The sequence below is a fragment of the Amia ocellicauda genome, chromosome 3 (genome assembly GCF_036373705.1).
Source record: "Amia ocellicauda isolate fAmiCal2 chromosome 3, fAmiCal2.hap1, whole genome shotgun sequence".
Lineage (NCBI taxonomy): Eukaryota > Metazoa > Chordata > Actinopteri > Amiiformes > Amiidae > Amia > Amia ocellicauda.
Window position 1 is genome coordinate 31,533,264 of NC_089852.1, and position 11,782 is coordinate 31,545,045.

An 11,782-nucleotide genomic window follows, 5' to 3' on the forward strand; every position below is an offset into this window, starting at 1 on the left:
TATTATTATTATTATTATTATTATTATTATTATTATTATTATTATTATTATTAGACTATAATCGATACGTATAGGCGTGTAGAAATTCTACACAAAAAATGTGTTGTTAGTAATATGACACGTTTTGTGTTATTTTCTACACAATATGTGCAGGGTACTGTCTTTCTTCTAACACAAGTAATTTCAGCCAAAGAAATTATGTTTGGAGTTTTCATTCTAGGTTCATCCTGAAGCTGTACAGTGTTTTTTCCTCTACTGTTTTTGTATAGTTAACACCAAGAAAGTGTATTTTAGTTGTTTTCATTTCTTCTCCCCCCAGATTAACTCTATCTATCATCTCTCTCTCTCTTTCTGTGGTTGTTTGCATTTGCTGATTAAATTGATGTTGACAATTCAACATTGATTCCATTTGCAAATCCAACCAATTTGCAACTCAATTTCAATGTTGTATACATTAGATTACATTAGAAACAGCGTTGTTTCAACGTCATATTTCAACATTGAATATACATTGAAAATTGGATTTGCAAATGGAATCAACGTTGAATTTTCAACGGTGAATCAATGGTGATGATTCAACGTCTATTCCATTTGCAAATACAACCAATTTTCAATGAAATTTCAACGTTGCCTATCTAACGTTGAATCAACGTAGATTATTCCAAGTTGATCCAACGTTGAATCATATTATTAGGCCTATTATTATTATTAGACTCCAATCGATACGTGTAGGCATCTTACCAGTCAAAAAATGTCATTCTTTATAATTCATATTTCCCACCTTATGTTGTAATTAAAACCACATATAAAATACTCCAGCCTGTCTTGTGTTTAGACGTATTTTTAATACCTACGAAAACAACAGAAAGACAACAGTATGACAGTAACTGATTTCGACTCTCAATGCAGTAGAAGAGACTCAAGTCACTTTTTTCCCGGATGGGCAAAGATGACCCACTGTGTTTTCCTATGTCTAGCTTCTGCTGTTTCATTCTAATGTCATACATTATTTGGACTCATGAGGTCACCAACTGCATATCAAACAATACACTATCAGTGGGAATCACAGCCATATTACAGAGTATTGTATCCCTCAGATGTGAAATTAGACCTATGGGAATTTACAGGATAAGGACTGGTGCTATCTGACTCAGTGTTGCTCTTTGTCTGCATTTTACAAGCTAGATTTGTGGTGACAGCCGATGATGGTTATGAGCAGTAGTAGAAGTAGATAATAACAGTATTTTTAATTAATCAGTTTTTGTTGATTAGAAGTACTGGACCTGAACATGCAGGTGCCTCTGGGCCTTTGATGCCTCTTGACTGCGACCTCACTCTCACATCCGAGTGACCTTGTCTCTGGCACACGCTCTGAAGACTCTGCTTCGAATCTGATGCAGTTTCAGTCCATACACAAGGGGGTTGAAGAGGGGGGGGATAACCAGGTATTCCACAGCCATGATGTTGCGCAGGCTTGGAGAAAGAGTCTCTGTGCTGTACCTGCTGTACAGCATGTCAATAAGTGCAGCAATAATGAAACTGATCAGAGCCATCAGATGGGGCAGGCAGGTCTGCATGAATTTACTCCTCTGTTCGATAGACTTTAAACATGCTCTAACAATCTGGATGTAAGTATATATGATAAAGGTGGCTTGTGCAAGCTGTGCAATTATAATAATATATCCATAGGCACTGCTAAGTGTGGTGGCTAAGCAAGATAGCTTTAGAACAGATGAATTGTCACAGTACAGTTTCTCAATGTGAGACCCACATAGAGGTAGTCTTAAGATTAAATAAATTGTTATGACTCTGGAACAGAAAGGATAGCCCCAGGCAAAAAGTAACAATTTCCCCACAGTCAGAGGAGTCATGACACTGTGGTATTGCAAGGGTCTGCATATTGCCACATACCTGTCATAAGCCATCACTGTCAGAATTGTTATTTCACACAAGGCATGAGAGTAGATCACAAATGCTTGAGTCAAACATCCTGTGTATGAGATTGAGATTACATGAGAGTCTGAGAGGAAGTCGTCTAACAGTTTGGGATAGAACCCAGCAGTTCCATACAGTCCATTGACACACAGGTTACAGAGGAGGATGTACATGGGCTCATGGAGGGTTTTCTCAATGATGATTGTAGCGATCACGGTTAAATTAACAACAACCGTCAATAGGTAAAGAAACAGCGTAAAAGCAAAGTAGATATTCTTATTTGTCCTTGATTCGTTCAGTCCTGAAAATGTAAAGATTGTAACCTGTGTAAAGTTCTCCATTTTGAACTTAAATATCTTATGATTTCTGGTGGGAAAAATTAAAAAAAGTTTGTTATCACGTAGATACATTTGTATGCTACCTGGAAGCAAGATCAGGTTTATTAGATTCGGAGTAAATTCATAACCGCAGTTGAATCTATGTGTATGGATTAATTGCTAGAATTTATCAAGAGAGAGAAATAAAGAGAAATCAATAACCCTGACCAAATTAAAATTCACCAACATCTCAAAATTAATTCATGGCTATCCTCAGTTTCAGCAAAAATAAAGAAGACACCCATGTGCCCAACACTTTAAATGAAAATAAATACTATTACTTATTTCAGTTCTCATTTTGTATTTGTTTATACTATACTATTGATGTTCAAGTTTACTGACATTACCTCATTGATATATCCAGGAGTATTTCTGTGAGGGAAGCATTAGACTGCATTGAACTCAGCAGGTTTATGAGCTTTATACTTCCCTCCGAGGGGACGGTCTGTGGGGATCTGCAATGATCAACACATCCTGAGAGAGTTGTGCCACAAGGCATTCTTTAATGAGCCCAAGAACAAGGATGAGAAGTGAAGCCACAGAAGACACAATCTTGACAGAGTTCCTTTATTTAGTCAAGAGGTTTATTATTTGTGTGAATGTATTTTGATAACCTGAATATAACAAGTATGAGGATATACAGAAACAATCATGTCAACTTACAAGACATAAATGCACATTTAGAGGAGGACATACACCCAAAAATAGTGGAGATGCCAGCCAAGGAATAAATCTGAAAAGAAAAGCCGTTCACTCTTTTAGCACTGCAAGATTAAAAAATAAATACATTTTATTTGGCAAAAAAGCGATCCGCCGCTTACAAGACATAGATACTGTTGTACAGTAAGATAAAACCATCGAACAATAACAATAAACAAACAAAGCTCATTAGTATTTTCCGTTATCCCTACAATACAGTTGCACAGTAGCGTGGCAAAGTGTTAATGTGAGTGTCAAAAATATGTAAATAGTGAATGACCTCATGTCACACACTATGGGTAGCTAAATAGTGATGCACCTAAGATGACTATGCCACCGTCAGTTTTACAAGGTAGTGAACTGATGCTAGCCAATTACTTCCCGCACAGGCTAGGACCAGGACCCCAGGACACCACAATAGTAAGATTTCAACAGATTTAATTTCAAACTACAGAATAAGGGCAACAGAGACTGAATTGGAGGTCGATACACAGACCTTAATTAAAACAATGGGTGATAAAAATGGCTAAAACCCTATCCTAATTCAACAAAAATACTGTAAGAGAATTTGGAATGCTTGGTTTTCCAGTCAATCTAAATAAATAGTTGAACTGAAAACTCATAGGTCAATTGGTTTCTCTTTTAAGATTCTTTTTAGAGGGAAGATGCGGTCAAATCACAGATGTGCAATAATCATTTATTTTGACAAAAATAGGAAACTAATATCATTCAATTATATTACTGAAAATAAGTAATATTAAGCTTCTGCTGGATTACAGTAAGAAACAGATAATACCCATTTTCTTCTTTCTCCTCACAGTACAGCTTATAGGCCAGTCTGGTCAGGCAGGAAGCGGTGTGTCTTTCTCTGTCTCTCCTCTCCAGCTCTGTTTTGTGTCTCGTTGCAGGATGAAGAAGTTAAGAGAACTCAAATTCTCTTTGTTTTCCCTTTTATAAGGTTTCCTGCCAACCAATAGCATTTTGCCATCACCATGACTTGGGTGCCTTATGCTAAAGTAATTTAGAAGTGGGGGTCATTTCGAATTTGGCTAGGAGCCAATCAGAGGACATGTCCCTTTTGGTCTCTGGTCATAAAGATAGGGTTACCAGGGCTACCAGGGCTACCAGAGAACTTAGATAAAAGGGAGGAGGTCTGTTTCCTCTACCAAACCAAATGGTGTAGAATTTCCCATAGAAAAATATATTCTAACAAATAATATCTTACAATTCATACAGTGAAAGTATAGCAAAATGTTAGTAAAACAATAAAAAGTATCTTATATGCCACTTCCCCTTCTGTAAACAGTGCAACTAGCATTTCTTCCTTATTTCTTTGCAGGTATCGTGAAGCCAATCTTACCCATTAGGACTGGTAACCTGGCGATAAGCAGCATCTCACGACGATAATTGGTAAGGTCTGATTGTATTCCACTCGTCCCTGTCTTTCAGGTACCACATCCAACATTATAACTCTACAATGAGAACAAGAGGGGGAGATCATTCCAGCAGCGGGTCCAATAAACAAAGCACATTCTCAAACACGGCTTGTTTGTATTCCTCATTGGTTCTTCTATCTTCAATTCTTTAGTAACACAGTCAGTACTTAGCTCAGCCCAGGGAAGTCCGTCACTCTAACTCTGATTGCCATTCACCAAGTCTCCAGGTTTGTACCGCTGTGTACTCCCATCTCTCCTCCTCATAAATCCCAGGAAGTGCATTTTGCCGGCTGCTGCTTTATCATCATTTTATTCAGCATACTCTCCTAGTTACAAATAGGACAGTGACGCTCTCTACTGTGGTATACACCAGCAATCCAGTGACACAAAATAACAAATGTTGAAGAATAGTGTTTCAGTAAACTGCACTGTGCATCCCAGTTCACCGCCCATCCCTGCTATTACTTATGATCCCAACATACGTGCACTGAATACATTCCCGAGTTGGTTACACTTCAGATTAAGGTGCTGCTTATGAATGAGTTATTAATTATGTATACAGCATTATTACATTATTAATATATTATTTATGAATAATGTATTATAAACTAGTTGTAATGCAGTTATAACACTGCATGGAATGGTCACAAGGTTTAACAGGTAGTTAAAAGTGTCCCTTTTCACTACTACTTTGACACATTCCTAATAAATATTTTTTACAGTTTTTAATCATGATTTTATTTATAGTATGGACACTTTTTAGCTACCTGTTAAACTGTGGCCATTCCATGTTTTGCTATAACTGAGTTATAACTAATTTGTAATGTTGTATTCATTCTTTATAAAGTATCTATTAATCATCTATTAAACATGTATAAATAATTAATAACACATTGATAAGCAGCACCTTATTATAATATTGCTAATATTTGGTGTCACAGACTGTAGCATCTAGTTTTCTATTAAACGATTTCACAACTCTCTTGCGAATCTGACTCAGATTAAAGCCATATATGAGGGGATTTAGAAGAGGAGGGATGAGTAGAAATTCCACTGCCAGGAAATTGCGAAGAGCCTGTGGAATGTTTTTTGAGCCATACTGAGTGTACATCAAATCAAAAAACATGGTAAAAACTACATTTATTAAGCTTATAAAATGGGGCGAACAGGTCTGCATGAATTTACTCCTATCCCCCCAAGACTTTAAACATGCACCAGCAATCTGGATGTATGAATATACAATAAAGAGGGCTTGAGATAAATGTATTACAATAGCAACATATACACTCACCTAAAGGATTATTAGGAACACTATACTAATACTGTGTTTGACCCCCTTTTGCCTTCAGAACTGCCTTAATTCTACGTGGCATTGATTCAACAAGGTGCTGAAAGCATTCTTTAGAAATGTTGACCCATATTGATAGGATAGCATCTTGCAGTTGATGGAGATTTGTGGGATGCACATCCAGGGCACGAAGCTCCCGTTCCACCACATCCCAAAGATGCTCTATTGGGTTGAGATCTGGTGACTGTGGGGGCCAGTTTAGTACAGTGAACTCATTGTCATGTTCAAGAAACCAATTTGAAATGATTCGACCTTTGTGACATGGTGCATTATCCTGCTGGAAGTAGCCATCAGAGGATGGGTACATGGTGGTCATAAAGGGATGGACATGGTCAGAAACAATGCTCAGGTAGGCCGTGGCATTTAAACGATGCCCAATTGGCACTAAGGGGCCTAAAGTGTGCCAAGAAAACATCCCCCACACCATTACACCACCACCACCAGCCTGCACAGTGGTAACAAGGCATGATGGATCCATGTTCTCATTCTGTTTACGCCAAATTCTGACTCTACCATCTGAATGTATCAACAGAAATCGAGACTCATCAGACCAGGCAACATTTTTCCAGTCTTCAACTGTCCAATTTTGGTGAGCTTGTGCAAATTGTAGCCTCTTTTTCCTATTTGTAGTGGAGATGAGTGATACCCGGTGGGGTCTTCTGCTGTTGTAGCCCATCCGCCTCAAGGTTGTACGTGTTGTGGCTTCACAAATGCTTTGCTGCATACCTCGGTTGTAACGAGTGGTTATTTCAGTCAAAGTTGCTCTTCTATCAGCTTGAATCAGTTGGCCCATTCTCCTCTGACCTCTAGCATCAACAAGGCATTTTCGCCCACAGGACTGCCGCATACTGGATGTTTTTCCTTTTTCACACCATTCTTTGTAAACCCTAGAAATGGTTGTGCGTGAAAATCCCAGTAACTGAGCAGATTGTGAAATACTCAGACCAGCCCGTCTGGCACCAACAACCATGCCACGCTCAAAATTGCTTAAATCACCTTTCTTTCCCATTCAGACATTCAGTTTGGAGTTCAGGAGATTGTCTTGACCAGGACCACACCCCTAAATGCATTGAAGCAACTGCCATGTGATTGGTTGGTTAGATAATTGCATTAATGAGAAATTGAACAGGTGTTCCTAATAATCCTTTAGGTGAGTGTATGTAGAGATTATTAATAGTTGTGTCTGCACAAGACAGCTTTACAATTGACCAGTCTTCACAGTACAGTTTATCAATGTGAGAGCCACACAGGGGCAGTTGGACAGATAACCAAGTAGCAATTGAGTGTTCGCAGAAAGGAAAAATCCAAGATACCAGTAGGAATTTGCTAATTGTCATGGAAGTCATAATAGAATGGTAGTGTTTGCATATTGCCACATACCTGTCATATGCCATCACTGTTAAAATGGTAAATTCACAAAGAGTAGATTACAAATATTTGAAGGTGACATCCAGTGTATGAGATCACATGAGAGTCAGAGATGAAGTCAGCCAGGAGTTTAGGATACAGACCAGCAGTTCCATACAGTCCATTGACACACAGGTTACAGAGGAAGATGTACATAGGCTCATGGAGGGTTTTCTCAATGATGATTGTAATGATCAGTGTCAAATTGAACAAAATGATCATCAGATATGTAAGAAGAGTAAGTGCACAAAATATAAATGTATTAGCTCTTGTTTCATTTAACCCGTGGAGTGTGAAGACATCTACAACAGATGAGTTCTCCATTGCAGTGGTGATGCTTTAAGCCAGATCACAAGAGTCCTGCTTCAGGAGTTTATTTATTGTGTAACCCAGATGGAAGTCCAGTTCATCCTCGAGGACATGCTGCCTTTACTTTCAGAATCATAAACATGTTTACATTAATAATGGAATAAAGAATTGGCAAACATAACCAAGTTGCACACACTCAGATCAATTGAGTACTGATACTGATGAAATATGCTACGCTATCACTAAGAAAAAGCAACAAGCTACATCAGGAAGAGCCAGAGACTGTGCTTCCCTGCTTTACCAAGCTTAATATAGCTCCTTGCCTCCTTGACTACTTAGATTTGCAGTCTGAAAACAGTCTTGGGGGAAAAGGGCACTGTGGAGCTTGCTTAATGAACTTGAGTTACGCATAAGATAAAAACAAAACAGGTAGCTTTTTCTACAAGGTGCACATATTAGATGCGTGCACAAAACTGGGTGTTTTGACTCTGTTTGCTGGCTCTTGACCCCTCACCTGTTTACGATCTTGCCTTTGTTCCTCCATGCATCCACACTTGGGTTCACTCTTCTAGTCTGCGATCTGGTGTTACACATTATGGGTAAACCTCCTGCCACTTCCGTTTGCTAAGATGATCCATCAGCACCCTCCTGCTTGATCAGTACCAGACTGCCCTGTCTATACATAATTTCTGGGGGAAACACTGCTAGTCTTTTGTTGACATGCTTCTACCAGTATATCTATTGCGTGACTTCCGGTGTTCCTCTTGCTGTCTTATACCGAAAGACTCTAGTACTTATACTTAGTGATAATGATATGTAACTGCATATCACTACACCCCTTTTTCTTTGTGGTAACAACTACTTTTTCTTAACAATGAGGATATCAGTTACACAACTTAATGCATTAAACAAAATGTTTGCATATGTACTGTATCAAATAATCGATAAATCAACCACTTTTCTTTCAAAATTTTACTTGTATGACATTTGTACCACTTAAAAATGAAAGATTCAGTGTTTCAGGTTTTTCAATTGTACATGAGGATCTTCTGAAATCAGGTGGTAGTCTGGTGGTAGTTTGTTTGATGAAAAGGAATATTGTGTGAATACTGGGTGGTTGTCATCTTGTTGTTCTTGTTCTTGAAATGTTTGCGTTCTCAGAAGGCTGCTTGCTGTGTTGGGTTTTGTCCACAGGGCTTTCTTCCACAGCAGGAGAGTTAGTAGCAACAGTAAAATCCAAGGCCTGGTGGCCTGGCCTAAGCCTCTGTGTGTCGTAAGAGATCTTGCCCATGTGAGGGGGGCTTGCACCTGCACTACAGCCTGCAGCTGTGGCAGTAGTAGATCTCGTTCTCTCAGCTTGTTGGGATTAAGCTCTGCTACGCTTCCTCATCCGTGTGTGCAGGCCACATTTTTTGGCCCAGCTTCGGCTGGTGGCCTACTAACATCACCTGGTTTGGTTAAGCATACAGTGTTCTGTCTGGCAACAGAAAGGTTGCGTGTGGTTGGTGTTGCTGTGCCCCCATGTCCATTAATGTTGCCTAGTGAAGCGGTGAGTCCTGCTAGGCGCTCCACTTGTCGCAGTGGTGTTTCAGTTGTTGTGTGCCCTTTAGTGCAAACACTGACCAGTGCCCCGCTGCACGTTCTTGGCTCACACATGTGTGTGCTCAGCTCCTCTTGCCCCCGCCACTATGCCACCTACGGCCAACACACCTTGTCCTCTGCCCTGTCTGTCTTGGCACCGGGCACCACGGCAACCGTCGCTGTGCCTGGTGATCTTCCACTTGGTGGCTCTGGACCTCCTCCAGACAGGCAACCTCAGAGATAGACACTTCCCTTGTCCCTGCTGCCCGCCTGTGTCTGCTGCTATGGCAGCTGCTTCCCCCGTGGCAGCAGTGCCTGCCCTGCTTGGCATGCCCGTGGTTCGTGCTGCTACAGCTGTGCACGCCCCCGCGCAAGCACGTGAGTGACAGGGAAGAGCGGTACAGCAGACCTCATGGAGGAGGAAGAGTCAGTCTTGACTGGCCTGCACCCCGCCCCCTCCATTGAGCAAGGACATCCCTCCTGCTCCTGCGGGACAGCATCGGGAGTTCTGGGCAGTGAATCAGAGGGCCGTGGAGTGTCTCCAGCTCCCCTGGCCCTCTGATCCTGCCCCGCCACACTTCAGGTTCAAGAGGGGTCAGCGTTTGCAGCGGACCACGCTGCTTCCTGACCTCCTCCAAGAACTGAGAGCAACCTGGGACTACCGGGCAACAGCCCCTGCCCTAGCCAGGACAGAGTAGGCTTATGCCAGGACCCATGTTGCGGCAGAAGTGGGCCTGGTGGACTTCTCACATGTAAACTGTCTGTGGAGCCATGCAACCAGACCTGCCCCAACAGGCAGTGTCGCGCCATGGAGATGCTGCTCCGAAGGGAGTATGAGGCAGGAGCTCAAGCGGCTTGCCTTAGGAACACTGAGAGCCTGCTGGCCTTGTACTTGGCTCTGCTGGCTGAGCCCTCAGAGCTGGATGATGCATCATCAACCCTCGGAGATAGCAGAGATAGCGCCGAAGGCTGACCAGCAGGTGACAGTGATGCATCAGGGGCCAAGTGCGACTGGGAGGTCCGTGTCAGCCATTGTGGCGGCATGCTGCCAGCTTTGGCAGTCCCAGGCACGACGGGTCCCTGAGGCAGACAGGACCCGCCTCATGGACTCCCCCATCTCGCTGGGCTTCACCTTTGGCCCCTCTGTGAAGGAGAGCCAACGTCTTTCTGGCAGGCAGATGCCGCCCTGGCCCTCGGCAGCCCACGGGAGGAGGAGGCCTGCCCCAACCCTGCCTCCCCCACCACCTGAGCCACAGTCCTGAGGCATTCCAGCAGCCTCTGGCCCAACCTTACACCCCCCAACAACTCTCCAATTAGCAAATAGCTACTCCCTACAGTTTCAAACATGCCCATACCCCTTCTGCGGCATGGTGTGGACGTGATTGAGGGACCCGTTGCAGTATGTGGTGCTTCACTATGAAATTGCCGCTTTCCTGGAGAAGCGAGCAATCCATGAAGTCCAGATTTTATTCCCCATACTTCCTAGTGCCCAAGAAAGATGGCGGTTAGCCACTATTCAGTCGGCGAAAGCTCCCTCTATGAGGTTGCAGTATTCCTACTGCTAGCGGAAGTTTAACACCTGGTGCCAAGACGGAGATCAAGAGCCTGTTAATTGCCCCATTGGGGTCATACTGGGCTCAAAGTATATCTGGCGGCCATTTCCGCATGTCATGTCCTGGCTGCACAGTTTCTGAAGGGAGCTCAACAGGTCTTGACATCCTCACACCCCTTCACTGCCCACATGGCACCTTGATGTAGTGTTGGACACACTAAGGACATTAAGCACTTGGATCAACTGTTTGTGTCCTATGGAGTGTGGGCAAAAAGCCAGGCACTTGAGCTGGCTCTCGTGCTCCACTGTGTACATAGTTAATTTGTCAACACAGTAGAACTAACTTTGCCCTGCATTAGCTGGGCTAATCAGCAGGCGTCAACTGCTCCTGTGTCCTGGGGCCAATGGCAGCTTTGATAGAGTGATGTTTCAATCGGGTTCCTACGGAAGTGTGCAGAAACCCCTCCCCTTGGGCAGTGCTTCCAAATTGAAAGATAACAACTGTTTAGGGCAGATTTCTGCAGTTCTGCACAGATCTGCGTGGCTCCACCAATGTGACCAATGGAATTCTAAAGATCTGCCCATATCTGCTGAAATCTGTGCTACAAGAAGTTCTGCATGGAAATACTTTGACAAAGTAAATGAAAACACTGTTAGGTGTATAATATGTGCAGTGCAATTCAACTACCACAAATCTACAGCTGGTATGCTAAACCAACTAGAAGCCAAACACCCTTCTGTACTGCTAGCAATGAAAGAAAATGAAAAGGGACTGCAATAAACAAATTAATTAAGTTACATACACAGCCAGCTATTGCTAATTATTTTGTACGCCTTAGACCTTAAACTTAAACTTATTGCACAAATTGTAACATTGCAGTATTTTGCATTTAATATATGTCACATTTTGAATAGGGGATGATGACGACTATTTGAATAGTCGAGGACAACACAAATATTTGTCATGCACATCCCTAATCCAAAGCTACTAGCCATAGAAAACTCATCTGTAAAATCCGGTAATACGGTCATATCTGGAAGGATGTGAACCATTTTTTTAAAACAGAAATACAGAAAATAAAGTCTGAGGGCGACCACCCCTGTGGGGGGCGATTAGCTATTATCTTTAGGTCTGTGG

General features: G+C 42.1%; 1 protein-coding gene and 1 pseudogene across 1 annotated transcript; both read right to left on the reverse strand.

Moving 5' to 3' along the window:
• Nucleotides 1-1,337: 1,337 nt before the first annotated feature.
• On the reverse strand, nucleotides 1,338-2,276 carry LOC136747042 (olfactory receptor 8I2-like). The gene has a single exon (XM_066699997.1). The coding sequence runs from the start codon at nucleotides 2,274-2,276 to the stop codon at nucleotides 1,338-1,340; it is 939 nt and encodes a 312-aa protein (XP_066556094.1).
• Nucleotides 2,277-5,369: 3,093 nt separating this feature from the next.
• LOC136747043 (olfactory receptor 4K14-like) lies at nucleotides 5,370-7,526 on the reverse strand (annotated as a pseudogene).
• Nucleotides 7,527-11,782: the final 4,256 nt, after the last annotated feature.